Genomic DNA, 22,595 nt, shown 5'->3' on the forward strand with positions numbered 1-22,595 from the left:
ATCCCGCGGGGTCCGGCCCCAGGGGTGGGGTCCGTCCCAGGGACCGGGATCGGCTCCACGCTGGGAGGCGAACGGGGCTGTCTCCGTGTTCTGCCCCTGGGTTGTCGTGTAGGGGAAAGCTGCCTCCTGCTCGGGTTGACAGACGCGGCAACATCAAACACCGGTGACCAAACTGGTGAACAGAATAAACCGCAGAGAAACCTCCCTCCACCTCAGCGCCTGTCACTGGACCTCCCTTAACAGAGCGACTGAGGCTGCAATACATACGCGGGCTTTTAGATTCGCCTTGTTTTTTCAACCACCTGAGCTCCAGCCCACACGTCGGCCCGGCAGCGCTGTGACACCGATTCACTGGAGGGCACATTCCCTAACCTGGGGGGGGGGGGCATGGTGAGGGGACCACGGCACTTCCCAGGAGGTTTCAAACCCCAGACTCCTCCACAGTGTCCTTTCATGTGAACCACTCTTTCTGTAGATGCAAGCGAGCTAATTAATGATTTACAGTGTTTTGAAGGTAAGCATCATGTGTACTAAGAATAATATTGCTTGATGTTCTGCATCACGTTTTATTAAAAGCAAACTGTCAAATCAGATAACTGCTTCGCTTAAGTAGCTGAAACTGGTAATTGTCTAGATGTTTGTTCAAACACTGAAAATCCCTGCTCACAAGTAGTCCTTAGCAGTAGTAGTGCTGAAGCTGTGGTTATCAAGTGACAGAGATAAGCAAGGTTTGCAGAGAGGCTGTATTGGTGGTTACAGTTGGGAAAAAAAACAGATAAAGTTCCAAACACAAGCCCTTCACGTGTCCTTTACACGTGCAAGTAGCTCCACAAACTACAGCAACACAGGCCTTTGTGCATTTGCAAAAACCATATGCTGAATTTTCAGCAGCTGCTTCCACAGAGCATCTTTTACTCACCAGGAGTGAGTAAAGATTTTAATTAAAAATTGCACACAACTATTATACCATGATGCTCACTTACATGGCATTTTCCTGCCAGATGCTACATACTGCAGCTGATCAAGACTGCATTCACAGTTTGCTTTCCATGAGGAGACATTTTTATATATAAATACCACTGTCTTTCAGATGGCATTTATCTTTTCTTGGGATATTATACGACACTGTCACTATCCATACGCTACTTTTCATCTACTTGAGTAGAACAAAACCCAAGAATTGTGTGGTCGGTTACTCTGGCTGCACAGTGCCTGAACGCTAGGGATAAAGACAGTGAAATGATTCTTCAGTGAGTTGTAAATTGGGATGTGTCTTTTTGTTTTGTACACAAAGTCCCATTTTGGAGTTCTTCTCTCAAAGCCAGCAGTAAAAGGTCTCACTTTTTCACAAAAATGTACAACTGTAAAAACAAGTAAAGAGAGAAAGGTGATGCACAACAACTTGATGTCTAAAATTCTGCTTGACAGAAAAATACTAGGAAGGCATGTGTAAGAACCAAGCACATTCAACATCAACATCTTACTACATTTAGTTCTGGGTATCAACAAAGCATTGCTCAGGCCAAGTAATTTTAAGGTTCTCATGTTTCACCACTGAGACTAAGTCAGGTCTTACTTAGCTTTTGCACCATGATAGCCTCTGGAAGCCTGAATCCTAGGCAGGATTCCAGGGTATAGTAAGCTGTAGCCCCTCCTCCAGAAAGTTTACATATACAGGTACCAGAGAAGAGTAGTTTCAGTTCTAGAGTATCATACATGTTTCTTTTCACTATGTCATTGTTTGACCTATGAATAGTTTTACTTTTTTTCTAATGTTACAACAATTGATGCTGAAGCTGAAGACATTAAAGTTAGGGTTTTTTAAAAAAAATTCATTAGCCAAAAGGGAAAAAAGTTTTGTCCTTGCTGCAGAGGAAACCGAAAGTTTGTAACTTTAAAAACAGGTAAATATGAGGTGTCACATTTAAAGAAAGGTGCATTTGGAAGAGATTCTGCAGGCAATCCATAACTGGTGAAAACAGCAAGGATGCTGTATTAGAAGCTAAGAGCAGTGCCAACTAATCAGGTACTTCACGCAATGAGGACATATATAGGGCTATGAAAAAGAAGATGTAAGATTCCACACAGATACTAAAAATATTAAATCTAATGCCTACTTCCAGGTGAACATGTTACTGGATCTCATATGTCAGAATGGTAGTAGAAAAAATGAGTACAATACTGTAACACTAAGGATACAGATTATGGACATTTTACCTACACCTTTCTTTCTAATATGCAGTTTCTTCCAGCTCTGGGTCTTGTTTCTAATTCAGGAACCTGATTATAAATGGCAGTAAGGTATGACAAAACCACAGCATATCCTGAATGGCTGTAAACTCATTTAAAAATGCCTAACATTTATTACAAGAACATTCAAGGCAACATTACAAGGCAATTATTTTTTGTTAATAATTTATACATGGATATGAGCTACCTTTCCCTTTCACAACTTAGTTCAGCCATTTTCTGAAGAATGACTGCAAAGGACACATGATGAACTTCTGTATCTCAGTCCCAACATGGCTATTTACAAACAATGATGACCTTAATCAATACAAGTGTGCTTTGTATTCTAAACTGTAAAATGAGAATATTTATTTGCTTTGTTTATAGATCAACAAACACAAATATCACAAGACTGTGTAGTACCAAAACAGAGAAACTTATTATTCCTTCCTCAGAAAGGGTAATGTTCCACCTTCCAGTCTAGCCTAGCCTTCCCAAATTCTACTTGCCCCACTGTAAAAGCTTTATTTTTTTTTTTTGGGGGGGGGGGCAGTGAGGGAGGGGCAGTTGGGCAAAATTTCATTCAGTACCTTCAATCATGTCTTGATCAAATTTTGGATTAAAATTGAACCCTGCTTCTTTTTCAAAAAGTATTTCTCTCATAAAAATACCTAAATGTAGGTAGGCACATAGATGATTTAGAGAACACCAGCACAAAATCACTAGAATTATGTCAACTCCACAAGAACTTTCAAGAAGGCATGAGGGAAACAACAGAGAGCTACATGAAGCAGATCTGAACTTCTTCAACACACAAACAATTCACATGAATTCTGATTTCACGTGTAGCCTCATAAACTTGTATAAAAACATTTTTCACTTTATTATTATTACAACAGGTGCAGTAGATAAACATTAGCATTCTTTCTTTCCATTATTTACTTAAAATGAGGAATAACATCCAGTGACCTCAGAATACCCATGTGACATTTCCCTCTTCATGGCCTTCATGCACTACAAGATTTATGGACGTATTAAATCCAGAATTTTAAAATATCTATGCTCCCTAAATTAGTGACACTTTTATAAAACAGATTCTTGGCCCTTTCACTGACTATCTTTGCACAATCCAAAGCAGCCCTCTGAAACCCAGAGACAATCACACGATCCAACTTGGAGGCATGAAATACTTAAGCTGAACGAGCTGCTATTATAAATTCTCTTGCTACACCCCCCCCCCCCCCCAATAATCTGATGATTCACAAGGAATAGAACCAAAACTGAGAAAACTGAAAACAGAAAACCACAGTGACTTAAAAAAATAAACAAAAAGCCCAACCCCAAACAACCTGACTCACAGCTGACTTTTGGGGTTTTTTTAGGGGAAGGTACACAGAAGCCTAGCAAGACAAGGTGCTTACTGAATCAGGTTTATCAGCCTTTTCACAGCAGCACACACAATATTTCATCCCAAACACAGAAATAAAATATATCTGCATGTCCATGCTGTGTAGTACAGGCAAAGCTGGGATGCAGATCTGTAACACATGCATGTGCACGTTTCCAATACAGGACTGTATCATGGAATTCACCATAACACAAATAATTCATGTGGTCATTCACAGGGACTTCACATAATCCTGACAATAAGAAAAAAGCAGCCAAGGATTCCAGTTCTGGACAAAGAACGTGAACACAGCAGCTCATTTGTTACCTGTAGCACATCTACCTACTCAGCATTCAGCCTTGCTAGCTCACCTGTGGATAACAGCAAAGGACAGGACAGGAATGTTTGTACCAAGTAGATGCCAGGAGCCTGTATGAAGCTCAGAGCAGAACATTTATGTTTTAGGCACATAAGCTATAGTTTTAAGCTATTTATCAAATACCTTTACACAAGCTGTAGCGAGGCTGTCTGAAGTCCCACTTACACAAGTACTGTATTTATCTGCAGTGAAAGCCCAAACAGTTAAGGGGCACCAACAGTTAAGGTCACACATCCCTAAAGTACGTAATAGAACTTGTCATTATAGAACTGAGTACACCGGCAACTTATCAAGTTCCACTACCCTGACACCCACAGGTAGTACACCTGAAACCAGGGCCCAGAGCCAGGTGGTTTTGTCCATCAAATTTGCCGTGAAAAAACCCAGACTGATACTTTACTAATGAAGGAACCTCAAGAGGGTGCATGGAAAAGTGTTATTCTGTGCACATGACTAGCAAAATTTAGACTCAATTGTTTTCATCTTATTTTCTCAGTCCACCCCCCTCACTTACTTAGACATGAGATTAGCACCTGCTGTAGATGAGCTAGAGCTAAACGCAGACACAAGTTGAGGGAATTCCTCTGACACCTCTACTCTCCTTTCAAATGTTGCTAGTATTTTTTAGTGACTATAGTCCCAGTCAAGAACAGGTAAATCAGCCAGAAAAAAAGCTGCCCAATCAGTTTTCATGAGAAAGTCAGGCTTGAATAAAAATATACAAAACCATACATTTTTTTATTGAAAAGTTATTCTGAGTTACACAGTTACAATGGAGAGATAACAATACATTGTACATCACATTTATTCCAAAGAATTCATATCATAGGGCTCCAATGATAGCTTATTCTGCAAACAAGTATCAGTTTAAAACATGTAACTAAGAATAACTAAATCATATGATTTTTAACAACAGTGGTCTGTAGTAGTTTTACATCTTTCTATCAGCAGTTTATTTCTTCAAAATCTGGCAAAGTTAGGCCTGATGTGTAATTATACATCACCAGGAACCTGGAGCACAGTAGTCCATGAATGCTTACCTCTGCCCCTTTTTGAATACACCTGCAAACCTAGAGCAGGTTTCCACACATTCTTTGACTTGACAATACTTTTTGAAGAATAATTCAGTATTTTCAGATTGTACAGTTTAATTCCGGATAGGTTTAAACTGGTAATTTCCAGTCTTACTAAGTAAACCAACCAGCAATGTCTGACTTTCAATTTCACATCCATTTTCTTGCTGATGCAAGAAAGCTTTTTCCACTCTTCCAGTCTGCTGACAAAGTACTTTGTTTACTTAATTTAAATTGCACCAAAAAGCTGGGTAAGGAAACATATTTAATACTCTCAAACCAGCAACTTTCCCAGTAGTTTATACACAGGAACAGAGGACTAAAACAAAGCACCTAAGCCAGTGCATCCAGTTCCCCATAAGCTTGTAATAAACACCTGGAGAAGAATAAAAGGAACTTCATGTCATCAGCGCACCAGACAAAACATTGCAGAATCTCCATTAAGTGCTGCTGTTCTCCCTTAAAAATAAACAAACAAAAAAATCCAGCCAAAAACCCAAAGCCAGATAACAACACCCCACGCCCAACAACAACTACTACTGGATACCAAAAAGGAGGAAAGTTTTGTGTTTTGTCAATGCTTAAATATTCTTTGGGAAGCACAGTGGTAGAGCTCTGTATCCTCCAGTACCTCTCCTCTTCCATCTCATCTCTTTATGGACTGTCATTTAGCGGAGAAGACCAGCATTCAGTATATTTTTCTTATCCAGTAAGTGAAGAGGTTGTCTTTTACCCAAAGAAACCTTTAACAGGCAAACTGATTTCATAAAAGCAACCTAGGGTTAGGCTGATTGGAAGGTTCTCCACTTCCTATATCCTCTCCACAACTGATATTTTCTGTAGGCGTGCTAGAAAAAAAACATAGGGCTGACCTTTAAATTGACATCAACTTACAACTAATTTTAAAGAAGATACCTGAAATGCCTCTATCTCTCTATATATATTCTTCAGATTATCACTCTGTAGAATGAGACTAACCCACTGTATTACCCAAGAGGCTGAATGTAGATTACACAGTAAATATGATTCTGTGAGTTCAGCTGTTCGAATAAAGTTTTAATGTACACTTGTTGCAAGTGATAACAGTTCACTGAAGACTGTGCAGACTGTCTGTAGCAGGAGTCAAAAAGACAGGAGAATATGCAATTCAGTTGCATAGGCCTTTGCAAAAACTTCCACCAAGACTTTCCCAATAATATCATCCTCATGTAGTACCAGGCAACGTCAAATTCTTATGTATAAACTATATGAAATAAATTTAATCTACAGAGAGGCAGTTTGCTGTGACACTGAGTTTGTACAAGTATAACTAGACATGGAAGTGTTTCTATGTATTGTGAATTATGCTTTTATAGTGGAACATTGAAATAATATGCATCTACTTAAACCACTAGAAAAATTAAGATATAATACTGACAGGAACATCTCTTTCCCTAATATTAGCACATTATCTATGTCAGTACATCAAAGAGAAAAACACACCTCTCACACTATTAATGCCCAATTAATTTGTGAAGACATAGGCTCTTTCCCATCTGTAAAGTATTATTCTGGAGATCAGAGATCAACAGTATTAAGAGTTTTACATTTTCCACCCACATCTGAAATTCTAACTGTTTCAAAGGTAGCCTTCAGAAGCTTTATTAATTCTCTTACTACTTTTAGAAGTCTTCTGACAAGTGTGGAAGAGTATCTGTTTTGGAGATGGGAAGCAGAATTTAAAAGCTACTTGATATTGAGCCAAAGTCCCAAGCAGTTGGGTGGTTTGAATCAATCAATCCCAACTGTGGAAATGCTCAGTTCATATCAAATGAATCATACAGATATTCACATCTTTTTATTTTATACTCGGCACACCAGCACAGATTCTTCCTTAAGTCTTAATGTCAAGAACTGCCAGTGCTTTATTTAAGATGAGCCTTATGTACTATTGTGATATTGTTTCCAAACACAGAGTCTTATGCTGTTCATACTTTATAATGTCACCTTAGGGAACTAGAACTGTTTCCACACATACTGTTTTCAAAATGCAAAGAGGAAACCCAAATAACCAGCAGAAGTTATTCTAAGGCACGAACAGATCCCGGCACCACCACTCACGGAGTAACATTTCAAAGAGGAGTTTTTCATTACACAGCAGTGCTAAGTCACAGCCATCATGCGTAGGACATGTGCTGATGCTGGGCACGACAACATCAGTTCATCCCGGCTGCAATCAACAAAAAAATCACTGTAGTTGTGCAATCTTATGACAAGCATATGGCCAGAATAATAGCACTCACTCTGCAACTACTACTCAGTTCCTATTAGAGGATTATAACTCGTTATTCATGAGCACTAATGCCATCTAGACACAGTTTTTAAATCTCTCCCAGGAAGTGTTAAAAATGCTAAGAACGTTGCCGTGGTAGCAGACATATTATATTTAGTAGATGAACTCTGAAGTATTCCATTGCATTAGTTAAGCATTCCACTATATTTATAATACTCAAACGATTTTGTTTTTGTAGAAAACCATCAGCATCCAGACTACAAATGACAACAGGGGAACAAAGAGCTCACATTCTATTGAGGATCCTTCAGGAAGCTGTAAGTCTGAGTGCTGACACAGTTAATGTGTTGTTATGAGTACCTCTTCTGAAAGTGAAAGGCAGAGCTTTCATAACAGTATGAAGTTTCCTAATTCTTTTGCCTGAGCTCCAGAGTTACATATGCTAAAAAAATCTTGTCAATTGCAAGGTACACGTTCTATACAAATGAATAAAAATACAGTCCTAATTCACATTTATAAAATATCTGCTTTTGTTCCTTAAACAGTAACAGTACAACGTATTTTGTTCAGAATGATTTTATTTGGATTATAGCAATTAGTATCACTGATCAGTAGGCCAAGTCCAGGCAGAGAGCACAGAATCAATTTCACAAGGCAACAACACAGACTAGTATTTTAGCATACCAACCATTTCACTGCATTATCAAGTTGAAATATCTTTCAACCATGCATAAAAAGTCTATGCTTCATCTTTCAGAGCTCCAGGTAATATCAGATTCCTAAATATACAAAAAATACATTTAACTTATAATAATCTTAGTGAATCAGACTTATAAAATTACAATTTTATTCTTCACAACATAGAAAAAAATACAAAAATGACTGTATATAGTTTTCACCCAAATTTCACTGACATATACATCAAAATGCATGATTTGATGTATACTCATGAAAATTTTAAGCTGAAAAAGGTTTTCAAATGACACTGCAGATTGGTCCACACAAATGTCAACCTTCATTATGGTAACAAAAAACCCCACCTTTAATAGAAACATCACATTGTGAAAAATTACAATTTATCTGCACTGTAACCTGCATCTTACTGTAATTTACAATATGAACATTTCTACAATTCCAGTTGTAAACTATACACTGGTAAGAGCCTTGGTCTTTTAGAGGGTAGTGACTAACTCAGACAAAGCCAGCATGGTAGAACATAAAGTGCTGTCAACTGAACCAGTGCACACAACAGAGACACCAAAGCAGAGAACGCCTGCTGGGTTGGATATGCTGATAGAGAACATGCAAGCTAAGTAAACAGTCTGTGGGGAAAATAAAACCCTCTACATTTGTGACAAACAGTACCAATCAAAGCTTCTGTTATAGAGTTCATACAAATCACATTACCACTTCAGTGACAGATGAGGGGAAATTTCTTATTTTATGAGGAAAAACCCCACATGTGTGACCAAAGTCAATAGGAACAACCCAAAGAGGATTAGGGCATCACACTACAGTTCTCACTCAAGATCACCTTCCAGTGATTTCCAGGGAAGATAAACTTGAAAAAGCAACTGCAAGATGAAGTGCTGAATTTTTGTACATACTAACTGCATGTTTATACTTTAGAATATAATTTATAAATCAACTTTGCTGATAAAATTTCTTACTAGCAAAGCAATTTCTTTTAAAAGTCTGCAGTTTATTTGCATTTGTGTGGTAAATTAATATTTTCAATTAAAGTAAATATTTCGTGATAAAGCTTATTCAGTAAAGGTGTTGGTTGTACAAATTTCCTCCCTACTGGCAGCACGCTCTACTTTTCCATGGTGCCAGTGCTATCTGATTGTACTGTCCACAGATCTGGACTATATCTTTCTCATCAGCAGAGCCAGCAGTTTGTTTCATATTGGAGTATTACACAGCCATTTTTTTTCCTCCAAATTGGACCAACAAATTTGAAACCAAATCTTTTATTTGGGCCCAGAAATCAAATTAAGAAAGTTCAGGAGCTGAGCATCGACAATATCCAATAACCCAAGTACATCAGGAAATCAGATCTTTTAGATGGCATCCTTCAGAAATACTGACATCACTTTCTTTAACAGCAAGTATAAGCAAAAGATGTTTTGTTCGGAGGTGGAAATTTACACTTTCAAACAGTTCAGTATAGCGTAACATTTCTCAGATGACTACAACAAAGCACATAACCTAATGCAGAAATGAACTGAACTGTTGCATCTTCGAATCCAAAACCAGTCTGAGGCTGTATATGGCCACAGTAACAGAATCACAGAATTGTTTAGGTTGGAAAAGACCTCCAAGGTCATCAAGTCCAACCTAACACTGCAAAGTCCCACTAAACCATGTCCTTAAGCACCACATCTACACTTCTTTTAAATACCTCCAGGGATGGTGACTCCACCACTTCCCTGGACAGCTTGTTCCAGTGCTTGACAACCCTTCTGCTGAAGAAATTTTTCCTAATATCCAATCTAAACCTTCCCTGGTGCAACATGAGGCACTTTTCTCTTGTCCTATCATTTGTAACTTGGGAGAAAAGACCAACACCCACCTTGGTACAGCCTCTTGTATTTTTGAATAGTCAATAATAGGCTCCAAAGTGTTTAAAATAGAAGCAAAGATTATTATTGTTTCTTACCCTCTCTCTGCTTATTATAGCCCTGTTTGTGCCTAAACAGGAAATGTGCTATATACTGAGAATTAGGAAAATTCAGACCTTTTGATGGAATCAAAGAAAATTAATGAAAAATGCAAAGTTTTTTTAAAAAATATAGCTCTGACAAGCATAAACCTAAATAATTGTAAATTCAGCTCTTCCCAAGTGCTAGAAAAGAAAGCCTGTGCCCTCAGTACTTACTGGCTGTGTTTAGGGAGAACTGGGATGTGTTGGGCACGTCCAGGGGGAGGTGCTGGCAGGCACAGCACGAGCCCAGTACTGCAGGTAGCATGGTACGGGTCACACCTCATTTATGCACCAAATCATAATGTTATAAGAGGGAAGCCAGAGAAGCCCATGTGGTGGTGTCTAGTGACTCTGACTGGGTTCACACAACACTATTGGGCTATCAATTCCTAACAGAGCAAAGGCCATAACCTACATTTCCTTTTGTCTTTGCTTGGGTATCTGTTCATTTCCCTGCTCCCTTTGCCCCTTCCATTCCCTACCCTTTTGGCCCCGTCAAAAGTTTCTTAATAACCTGGGGCACTGCTCACACAGCATTAGTGCTTTCTGCCTCACTACAAGGCTTTCTTGTTCTCTCTTTTACCTTCCCAAGGGAAAGCTAAGCCAGAGAACCCAGAGGAAGCACCGAGGAAAATATAACTTTGTGTTCTTCCACTCTTCCAAGAGAACAGATGACGAAAGGCTTGTCCAGTCTGCAAAAGCAGCATGTAACAATGAGATAATCTGTTTTCAAAAGAGCATCTTATGACTTTGCAACACTTCAGAAGTTGAGTGCCTGGAACTGCCTGCTTGAATGTGCCACAGTGATACACACCAGTCACTTCAGAAAAGTTAGGCTGAGAAACAAGGCCCCCAGATAATTCCACAGCAGACCAAATAGTCCTCCGCACTGAAAGATGAGTATCACTGACAGTGATTAAAGATGATAATTTAAGTAAAAAAGGGAGAACTGCACACATTTCTGGTGACTTGCCTCCTTATCTTGTTTAGATTCATTACCGGTATCACTAGAAATATTATAGTTAGTATTAATTTTAATTTTTTTTAATATGTAAAAAAGTATCCAGGGATGCAGTAATTAAAAGGAGTTTTAATGTTTCAGATAAGCATTACAGCCTCTGAATTAACATTTGCATTTGTGTATTCAGCTTAAACAAGATCTTCAGAGAACACACTCTGGTCAGACACTGTACTGTTTAAATTCCTAAAGAACTACATTCCCCTCATTTCCCATAATTGGTTTCTTGTTCTTGTTCCCATCACCTTTTAAATACACAACCTACCTTTCTAAATTCAAACACTTTGGCCAGATTACATTCTCCACTGAAGTCTCTGACATTATCCTGAAATATTCCAGAGCATATTGTTTGCTTTCACAGAAATACATACAGTTTCTGGCATGCAGTCAAGCACTTAAAAAAAAGAGGTATTGGTAATATAATCCCAATTCAGGCATTTAGTGGGTACAACTTCATCACTCATACTGCAACCTTCAGGCATTTAATAATAAATGAAAATCATTTAGCACATCATTTAAGGAAAATGTTAACTGCCAAGCCATATAAAGTTTAAAAGTTTTCTGAAGCACTGTAAGCTGAAAATATTTCAATGTTTTACACTTGGGATTTCAGTGGAATCAGATTTATTGGTTATTCTTGCTAAATTATTGGTCTTTTACCTCTGACTTATCTTGGTATACTCTTTACAAATGTGCTGGGTATTGAAAAACTGCAGCATTTTGATGTTTGAAAAGTTCTGAAAAAGTGTTGGAATTACTCCGACTTCCTATGTTCTTCAGTGTGGGAGAGCACCTTTCGCCTCTGGTGTAGCATATGAAAATACAGCTGAGGAAAGACTGAAGAGAAAACAGATTCAAGTCAATAAAGTTTGAAGCGAGGTTTGCAAGTCAATGTGAGATGCAGATTTACACAGCCAAGGTCACTAGTTCTCCATTAAAAGAGAACATGCTTATCCACTTTTTGCTCAAGTTATCTATTGCCTTTTACACTTTAAAGAAGTGGTATGATTCTTAGGCTTCAGGTATTATCTATTTTTTGCTAGAGCAATCACATTTTTAATGAAATGCAAAATGCCATATTTAACTCTGCCTGTACAAGTAGATGACATGCACACAACAGAAAGAAAAATGATTGCAGGGAGGAAAAAGCCCTTCCAAAAGAATGAAATTTCCAGATTTGCTTCCTTTCTTGCAATTCTAGTGTTGCTTTTTCAGAATATATGTCATTTTATATGAACTGGTGCCTCTTTTCTCTCTCTATCCTCCACGTAAAGCCTTTTCTCCTCTTGTTTCTAAGACTACATTACACAGTCTGTTTGCAGAACAACAAAGTAGGGGACGGAACATAAACAGCAGAAGCTAAAATTTCCATGAGGCATTCAACCTTTGTGAACCATACAAAAATTAAACAAGGTCATCAACAGCCTAAATCAGTTATATGTATGTTAATCCCACAATTATTAGCTTTTCCATTACAGCTAGTAATACTAAAAAACCTAACAAATTCATACTTACTTGGAATGTAAGAGATCATAACCAGGATCAAGAATGTATAGTAGTCAAAAGAGAAATTGTACTTGTTAGGTAAACTAATGGAATACAAGCCAGACTGCCTGACGAAGGGTAATGCAGCATATATTGTGAGTAATTCGCCTGAGACTCCCATTGGATACAGTACTATAAACAAAGTGTACCTAGAATAAAACATTTACAGAAAGAATTAAAAGTTACAACAAACTCTGACAAAGTATTTGTTAAATGATATTATGGATATTCAGATTTTAAATTCTCAACTCAGTATTTATTTTCCTTAGTTCTTATTTGATTAGAGCATGGCAAGGTGTGAACGTTATTTCAAGCTAAGTGTCCAAATCAGCAAATAGTGTGAAATATATAAAGATTACCTTTGAGAATCTAAATACTATCTGTAAAACTATTCCCCCCCCCCCCCAAATTTACTATTTTCATTTGGTGGAATGTCGTTATACTACTCTTTGGTGGAGGTCATTATAGTACTGAAAAGGGTGCCAAATATAGTTGATGTTAATAAATGAGCTTAAAGATTATTTCAAGTATAACCCTTGGATTCAACAGTTACAGTTAAATGTCAGTTTACTTACTGTCACTCCTTACTGTTAAATATCCATTTCCTAACTGTCACCCCTTACTGTTAAATATCAGTTTCTACTCTTTCAGCTTACAATGAAATAGATCTTTTTTAATTCCAAAATGTGCTAGAAAGAAGCTGGGAAGTCACATTCACAAACAGGGCAATTACCTCAAGGCAAAATCTAATTTTTTGTACTGCAGCTATTTTACAGGAAAAATATCTCTGTCAAATCAGTGCTTTAAGGCTGTGATTTCTATTGTGCTACCAACCTGGCCCATTTGATGAGATAAGGGAGATGGTTTAACAAGCTAAACGTGTAAAAAGAGTAGCGGATAATCTCAGTGATTGTCCAGGCCACTACAAACAAGAGGACACTGTCTTCAGTTTGTACCTGTGAGAAAGAAAAGAAAGCTCAGTATCAATTCAAGCATTACCAGTTACTCACCGGACCCAAGAAAACCTCACAGAAATCAATTCCCGTGGGTTGCTTTACTGCATCATTTTAAAGAACAGACTCCAAGAATGAGCTTAAAAGCAAAATTAGTAACAACAGTAAAAAAACCTTCTTATCACGCTCTGTATTTTTCTAGTTGCTTAAGAACAGCTCTGCTTCATGATCAGGTAACTTAAGATCTCACATTCTGAGCAAGGTAAATTGGTACAAGAAATCCTAAAAATACTGAGTATAATTCAGAACTCTTCCCATTCATGAACAGTACCAACTCCTATTTCAGTCCTATGATTGTTTCCTAGTGCAGCAAGCAGAAATGATGATTACTCTTACACTTGATATCTGATTTACACTTTGTATTCTGCTCCTGTTCATGCTACTTCTGAGTAGAAACCCTGTTTTCCTCTCTCTACAGGTGAGAAACTGGGCCCTACTTTTAAGTAGCACCAAAAGAGCTAACACCACATTCAAGGCTGGCAGGAGAGATGAAATAGGAGCTCAAATTGTCTCACCTCAGGTAAGCTTGACAACTACGTGATTCGCTCTTCCTTGCTCCATTTTCTGTCTATTGTATCTAGCAGAGTTCCTCTAATGTTACACTCAAGGCACTGCTTCATGTTTCACTGCTTTACACCTCCTGGAGCTTTTGTCAGTTACACATCACTGAACCAGCTTTGATTCTCCCCATATTTTGAAGGTTAATCCTCAGAAGCATGTGTTTTAAAATGAATTGTTACATTTATTAGATTTTGGATCATCATTATGAGGTTCAAGTTTCAGATGGAGTAACAGTGATTAAGTGGTGGATATGGGGTCACACGCCTGGCACTACAAATTCTTGAGAGAACAGACATGATTTTTATGCAGTCTTTCCCCTCTCCCTCAAGCCTCCAACAGATTTCCCAGCTGTACAAGTATCTTGAGCCCCAACAAAAAGAGCTCAACCGTGGGAACAAAAAGAGCTCAACAACAGGGCCTACATTTTCTCTTTTCCTCCAACTCTTGAAAAAAGGGAAAAGGAAGTCCGTAGGTGTGGGTGGTGCACTCTATTCATCTTGAGCAAAGTACATGTACCAGCAAAAAAAAAAAAAAAAAAAAAAAAAAGGAACAAAAATAATAGTAGGGGACTGATCATATATTTTTGTATGAAAACAGTCATGAGGATTACCCAGAAAAAGCTTTGTTACAGACTGCAAAACCCAGGAAAATTTGTACATAAATCTTGAGCTATCCTGGAATGTAGGGCTGCTGTTGTTCTGTGTTCTGCTGCACATAACGCTTCAGGTCACTTCTACTGCATTTTGCAGCAAACGCACCTTGTTCATTTTACACATGAAACGCTGAAAATTTATTTATATATTAATCTACCTTGCATCATCATAAAAGAGCAAAATCCAAAAATTATCTGAAGATTTTCAGACAGGAGTCCAAATCTATTTTTACATTGCTAGAGAATCCTAATCCTATTTGAAGTCTGCTTCATAAGCAAGACTTAGTTCTTAACAGGGAAAAGCTAACAACACTTCATAGATGATGCTGTTCCAAAGGAGCAACGTGCTTCACAAGCACTCCACAGCTGCATCTTCTGGTCAAACTGGGAGTAGCAGCTCAGTGAGTTCATCTAAATGTGTGTCATGGACTTCAACCTGTACTTAGAAACCCCACTTCTTTCTTTCCCTAGCTATGGGAATCAGTAAAGTCAAGAAACAAAAATTTTTAGCTTGAAGTAGCATCCAAGGACATGAGCAAGGACAAGAACCTAACAGTGAATGATACAGGTAGAAGTAGAAAATCTGGCAGTTATAATCCAGGTCTATAACAGGACTTCTGTAACACTGCCTTCACAGGTCTAGTCTTCCCCACGTACTTTAAGTTATTAAAACAGTTCACATCATTATGAAACACACACACAACCCTGTTAAGGTCACTTAAAGCATTACTGATTGTGCTTTATAGCTTGTGTCCGTATTTAAGGAAGAAAGAATACTGGAAATGGGAGGTTATCATTAAAAAGTATGATTTTTACACACTCATATCTGTCACAAGTCTGTTGCTATGAGAACATCTCTTCGACCACTGACAATTTTTCAGTAGCTCAAATAAAGATGTCTAAGATGCACATTATCAAACCCCTGGGAACTGATTTACAAAACAGACTTATTAATTTAGGCACTGCTAATGCTGCATCTGCATCATTCCTCTTCCAGGTTGAAGATAAGGGGGATAGTACAGCAAAGACACAGTAGACCTTTAATAAACCACTGAGCCCAATGCTGCCCTCAGAACTCAGTTCTTCTTCCTCTACTTTTTTCATGCCAGTCTTTCAAGGAAGCACTAAACACAAGTCAAAACACATTTTACACTTGATTTACACCTTATTTGTCCAACTGCCTTAATAGGGGTCAATCATACAACAGGCATAATTTTTTGGCATTTATTTCAAGCCAATATATCATCAAGTAGGGTCCTGAATATACTTTAGCTTATCTTCAATACTGTGAATAGCAGAAAATGTTGGTTAAAATATAAAACAAACCACAGCCTTTTAAGATGCAAAGATGAGAACTGGGAGTTGACAAAATAAAGCCTGAGAGGTTTTTAATGTTTCCTTATGCACGGAAAGGGAAATTTCTCCATGTTAAGAGTAACAGTTTGACAAATTTGCAGAAAATTTCAGCTAAACACATAATTGAGCAATCCAGTCCAGAAGAGTAAAACCAGCAGCACTATGCAACTGTAATTGTGAAAACTGTTGGAACAGCATATCTCTGTCCAAAACACTGGTTCTCTGGTGCAGTAATTAAAAAATAAAAAATTAAAAAAAAGAAAAAAAAAGAAAAAAAAAAGATTTTACATAGATGTAAAGCAGTGATGAATCAGGCTTTTCGACTGCACTCAGCAAGAGTTCTGAATTTTCCAGCGTGGACTCCCTTTACTAGAAGTTAATCTTAAATACCATGAATTAAGATGTTCTTCCCTCTTTAAGTAAGTATGCTTTGCAGATTGAAGATATCAATTCACAACTGTAGATACTAAAGTCTTAATTACCACCTCTATATGTTGTACATGTCATCTCCACAGCATCTGTAGACTGTGTGTTCTAGAAAGGTTCCTCTAAATATGCACTATTTTTATCTGCAACTTATCTGTAACTGAACTCAATGGGATAAGCAATAAATCCCTGCTGACACCATTTTTTAATTACCCATCAGAACTGGGTACAGAATTATCCATCAGAATGGAACTCTACAAAGGTCTGCCATGATGTCACCAGATGATCTCACTGTTCACACAAATTCAGAAAGACTTCTTTTGAACTGAAGGGCACTTTCTGTTCTCCTATGCCTACACCCTCCCAGCCCTTCATGCCAGGCTGCTCATGCTCTTCCCTCCTTTGTAGGGGAAACAGTAAAATTCACTGAACTGGTTCCTTTCTGGTGTAATGACAAAATGATAACAAGTACTGTATGATGTGCCAGGCCCTCCTCCACTACACCAACAACGGGAGTTAAGGTGGAATTATGGTGGAGTTAAGGGGAATCTCATTGCTACCCAAGGAAGTGTGCACTGCTTTAACATTTGCCATGCTTTAACATTTATTATAAATAATTTCATATTGAGTTTAACAACACATCAGCACTGAAGTCAACAAAAAGCACAAACATGTTAGTGGCAAGAAGCATGCTTCAAATCACATCACATATCTAGAAGTGTATCCTGACAGAGAGGAGGGATGCAATACACGTTTCTTCTTTTAACTACATTATATATGAAAACAGTCTGGAAAAGCAAGATACTGAACAAGTCTCACTCAAAGAGTTAAAGAGGAAAACTGCATTTTATTTTACAAGAACCTCATCATGCAACTGCATAGCTTACAAGTTCCATAAAGCTGTGTGAGAATTTAATCCTGGACTTCACCATGGAGCTCACTTGTGCAGACAGCCCTTTAGAAAGAGTAGAACACTTGTGACACTTGGCAATACATCTCCCCAGGTGAGACTGCATGCTCCCTGGCTGGGGGAAGGGGAGGGGTCAGAATACAGCCTCTTATTTATTTGCTCTAAGTCACAGGTCAAAAACTCATCACAGGATTCCTCATCCTTACCATTCTTATGCCCACTTTCTAAAACATTAAAAAAAAGTAACACATAATATAGTCTATTGCGAGAGTTTAACCAAAAGATGACACAAGTGTGAGGAAAAAAAATCTGCATTTAACATTGTTGAAAGAACCCTTGATAAAAGTCAAATGTTAGGCTAAACTCATTGCTCCCGTTTTCTCCCATTTTGCCGGTTTTCTCCGGTGAGAATGTGGGCATAAGTTTCAAAAAAACCTTACCCACAATCATATTACAGGCTTTTCTTTGATGAGAGACAACATGTGGAATACTTCTAATCCATGCAATCTAAGCTTCGATATTTGGGTTACTTCAAAACCAGGAGACAATTCGTAAAAAAATTTTAATGTTTTTTTATGAAGCACCAGATATCCCAACATCATACAGGTAACAAGAAAAACTACAAGTATATTTCTTTAAAAGTATTTTACACATGTATCTTAAATCTAATGTTTTGGAATTATGGGGTTTTTTTGTTCAAAATCTAGAATTTATTTCAGTGAATTGACAGAGACCGAAGTACATCAATTTGCACCAAAAGGGAAATCCATCAGAAGTAAAATATTTATAGGATTTTAAGTTTATTGAGAAAAATAACATTCCTCTGCTTTATAGCACGAAACTAAGATTTCATGAGAACAAACATCATAATATCAGAAAAGGCAGTTAATTAATAGGAACTACAGTGACTTACATTACTCTACATGTGGATGGATGCTCTGGTAACAGGTTTGGAGTAAGGAACAGAAAGCAGCTTCCCTGAAGACTTGGTAGTGAGAGAAGCTCCTTAAACATTCTCCATATCAAGTCACAAATGATCTTATAAATATAATGACACGAGATGACTGTCACTTATTTCAGGCACCCATGCTGACACTGGCATCAAGGATAATTTCTTTCTTTAACAAGAAGAAACTCCAGCACAGATGCAGCATATTTGGGCTACTACAAGGTTTCAGATGACATGAAAGAGTCAGTCAGCATAACCTGTACCAATTAGAGCATGTTTAGATTTTAAAATAGCTGCCAGGAATAATTTTAAAAAACCATGGAATCTACCGCAAGATTCTACAGAGATCTGTATAAAGTACAGCACTACTGTGTGATGAGCAACGAGGAAAAACACACAGGCCCCAAAACCCACCTACACCTGAATGTAAGAAAATTGAATGAGGGACAGAGGAAAGATTATCCTGGAGAGTGATAAGGGAGAGCATCGAGGCACTGTTGTGGACAAACAGCTGAGGGGGAGCTTCAGAAGCCTTGGAACAGAAAGTGAATTGTGTATGCAGGAAGGGGGCAGAGAGGAGATGTTGCTATTAGTTATGGCACTAATGAGATCAATACTAAAATGTTGTCCCAAATTCTGGGCTCTGTATTACACACTGAAACCTCTAACTTCCAGTAAGGACTGGAAAATCTATTCAGGAGCTAGATGTCTTACAGTGAGAGAATCAGACCCTGCTCTCTTTGACTGTCAAGAAAAGATGACTTCAGGTCTATTTTTATTTCTTTTGATCCACAGAAATTCACATAAACAATTTCAAATGTTGGGATACAAACAGAAGACATTTTAAAGAAAATAAGACGGTGATCAACACTTGCTTTTCAGAATGGATCAACAGTTTTTCTATCCACTTGGTAGCTTCACTTACCTCTTTTACACTATGTGTTACTGCCCACGTCAGGAAAACCCTTGACATCACTTGGAAAGCAGTCAGAACAACAGAAGAGGGAACAATGCCTGAAAGATATTTTGCAATTAGGAAATAGTCCTGACTACCAGGGTGAGAGGTAGGGGTGGGGAAATAAAACACAGCTAAACCAAAGTCCAGTTATTTGAAATTTTTGGCATGTTAGGCTTCTTTCAGAGTACAAAGAAAGGAAAATCCCACAAACATAGTTCTCTCCAGTTTTATCACATACTGTTCATAATCTAATAAAATGTTGTAAAACCTCAGGGCAGAATTGGTGTCCGTTCTCAGACAACACTAAAGGGGTGCTAAAAAACATCACAATCTGTACTCGTTAAAGGCTCTTTCCTATGAGAGTAACACACCTTTTCTTTTATACAATTGAGATCATCCCCTCCTAAACAAGACAGCCTATGTTCCTGCAAAGGAATCTATAAATAAGCCAAAATGACTGTGTAGGAACCATCCAAGATTATCTAAGTTAGACAAACAAGGTTTTTCATTATAGCCAAGACAATGCCAATCTATGCCAAAAACAGGAGGTCAAAGTAAGTGACTCACCAGCTACAATTCATGTAAACTTTATTTGCCTCTAATTATTTACTCACTGCACTCAACAGGTACCTGACGGTCAATCTGAAGCTTGTTATTTTTAAAAACATCTGTCATCACTTGTACAACACTTCACATGCTAGAACAGTGCTTGACAGAGGGCTCAGGTCTGTAACCAGGAAGCAAGTAAGCCCCGCCCAGACCTCTTCCAGATCCTGGACTAAGCCTCCCATCTCCAGCAGGAAATCCTCCAGCTCCCAACAAGTGCTTCCTCTGGCCCAGTGGGTTCCCAGTTGAGAACAGGATGTGTGCACAGCTTACAGGTCCCAAGTCTCTCGAATTGAGCAGGCTAAAGCAAAACCAGTGAACCAGTGTTGACTTTGGCTTACCAGAGAGTCACTGGTGAACAATGCTATGGGAGAAAGGCTGGGTCTGCAGTGATTCTGCAGGATGGGCCTGTACTCACCAAGACTCAGCAATTCAGTACATCACACAACAACCGGTGAAGAATGAATTGGATATTGCCCCCACTGTAGGAGAAACCCTCAAGGCCATACAGCAGGTGAAAACTGGCAAGGCAGCTGGGGTTGATGGAATTCCACCCAAAGTCTGGAAACATGGGGGCCAAGCACTCCATGCTAAATTTCATGAGTTCGTGGTGCGCTGTTGGGAACTCGGCGAACTACCATCTGACCTTCACGATGCAGTCATCATCACTTTGTATAAGAAGAAAGGAGTTAAATCAGACTGCTCAAATTACCGTGGTATTACTCTGCTCTCCATTGCTGGCAAAATCCTGGCAAGAATACTTTTGAACAGACTAATACCCGCTATAGCAGAAGGAATTCTACCTGAAAGCCAATGTGGTTTCAGAGCCAACAGGAGCACCACAGACATGGTATTTGTTCTCAGACAACTGCAAGAGAAGTGTAGGGAACAGAACAAAGGTCTCTATGTAACCTTTGTCGACCTCACCAAGGCTTTTGATACTCTGAGCAGAAAAGGTCTATGGCAGATTTTGGAACGTTTAGGTTGTCCCCCAAGTTCCTTAAAATGATCATCTCACTTCATGAGGATCAGCATGGCCAAGTCAGATATGGCAATGCACTTTCTGAGCCCTTTCTAATTATCAATGGTGTGAAACAAGGCTGCGTTCTTGCACCAACCCTATTCACAATCTTCTTTAGCATGATGCTCCAAAGGGCCACAGCGGACCTCGAGGATCAGGACGGGATCTACATCTGATACCGTACTGATGGAAGCCCTTTCAATCTAAGGCGACTGAAGGCCCACACCAAGACCTTAAACCATCTTGTCCGGGAGCTGCTTTATGCTGATGACGCCGCCCTTGTCGCCCACACAGAAGCAGCTCTGCAGCGTTTGACATCATGCTTTGCAGACACTGCTGAGCTCTTTGGGCTGGAAGTCAGCTTAAAGAAGACAGAAGTTCTCTGTCAACCTGCATCTCAGGAAGTCTTCCTTCATCCCCATATCACCATTGGCCAATCAGAACTCAAATCAGTCCAGCAGTTTAATTACCTAGGGAGCATCATCTCCTCGGATGGTAAGATTGACGGGGAGATAGACAACAGGTTAGCAAAGGCATACAGTGCCTTCGGAAAGCTTCATAAAAGAGTCTGGCGAAATAAACACCTGAAGAAAAGCACCAAGATCAGTGTTTACAAAGCCATAGTGCTGTCTACTCTCTTATACGGATCTAAATCATGGGTCATCTACCACCACCACCTGTGTCTCTTAGAACGCTTCCATCAACGCTGCCTCCGTTCAATCCTAAACATCCACTGGTCAGATTATGTGACCAATACATCTGTCCTAGAACAAGCAGCAGTCACAAGCATTGAGGCCATGTTGTTGAGAACACAGCTGCGTTGGGCAGGGCACGTCTCCAGGATGAAGGACCACCGCCTCCCTAAGATCCTGCTTTATGGTGAACTTGCCACCAGCTGCCGCAAGAGAGGAGCCCCAAAGAGAAGATACAAGGACTCCCTGAAACAACATCTCAGCCTTGGCCATATTGATCACCATAACTGGTCTACTCTGGCCTCCAATCGGGAGGTCTGGAGACACACTATCCATAACGCTGCTGCTTCTTTTGAGAAAGCACACAGGATCACTCTCGAGGAGAAAAGACAACACAGAATCGTGTCTTGCATAATATACCACCTAAGGAGTCTTTCTGCTGTGCCTTTTGCAATCAGTTATGTCTGTCTCGTATTGGCCTTTTCAGCCACCAACGTGCTTGTAACAAATGTGGGTAGGGCCCTTCCCGGATCTTCCTTCACAAAGCCCAGCCACGATGATGGGTCCCTCCTCTTGGTCTCTGGGCTATGTGTTCCCTCCTTTCCATGTGAGCTCTCCTTAATTTTTTAAATCTTTGCCACATGTCAAAGTTCTGTTCTCAACCACGCTAGACAGATATTCCCCTATCAATCTTCATATTTTGAAGGACTTGCCTCACAGATGCTAACATTTCAGATTCTGCTGAAAAGATGTGGAGAGAAAAGTTATGCTGATACACACAGCCATCTGTCACAGATAAGCTCCTCTATTGACAGAGAATTACAGCTCTAGTTAGAGCAAT

General features: G+C 38.9%; 1 protein-coding gene and 1 long non-coding RNA gene across 6 annotated transcripts in view; one reads left to right on the plus strand and one right to left on the minus strand.

Annotated features, from left to right (window-relative positions):
* Window positions 1–10,124, plus strand: LOC135417375 (uncharacterized). Its single transcript, XR_010432013.1, has 2 exons — window positions 1–514; window positions 7,579–10,124. It is a non-coding gene; the product is annotated as an uncharacterized LOC135417375 (long non-coding RNA).
* HACD2 (3-hydroxyacyl-CoA dehydratase 2) overlaps window positions 7,901–22,595 on the minus strand; it is a 22,673-nt gene continuing 7,978 nt past the window's right edge. For 3 of the 5 annotated variants that reach the window (XM_064661443.1, XM_064661445.1, XM_064661444.1), the window contains 4 exons: window positions 19,403–19,491; window positions 13,445–13,566; window positions 12,581–12,759; window positions 7,901–11,902 (listed from right to left, as the gene is read on the minus strand). In XM_064661443.1, the coding sequence (XP_064517513.1) occupies window positions 11,820–11,902; window positions 12,581–12,759; window positions 13,445–13,566; window positions 19,403–19,491 (473 nt within the window). In that variant the 3' untranslated portion in view covers window positions 7,901–11,819. Of the gene's footprint in view, window positions 11,903–12,580; window positions 12,760–13,444; window positions 13,567–17,505; window positions 17,644–19,402; window positions 19,492–22,595 lie in introns of all 5 variants that reach the window. The other 2 variants (XM_064661441.1, XM_064661442.1) reach the window with 1 other exon arrangement.

The sequence above is a fragment of the Pseudopipra pipra genome, chromosome 7, assembly GCF_036250125.1.
Source record: "Pseudopipra pipra isolate bDixPip1 chromosome 7, bDixPip1.hap1, whole genome shotgun sequence".
NCBI classification, from domain to species: domain Eukaryota; kingdom Metazoa; phylum Chordata; class Aves; order Passeriformes; family Pipridae; genus Pseudopipra; species Pseudopipra pipra.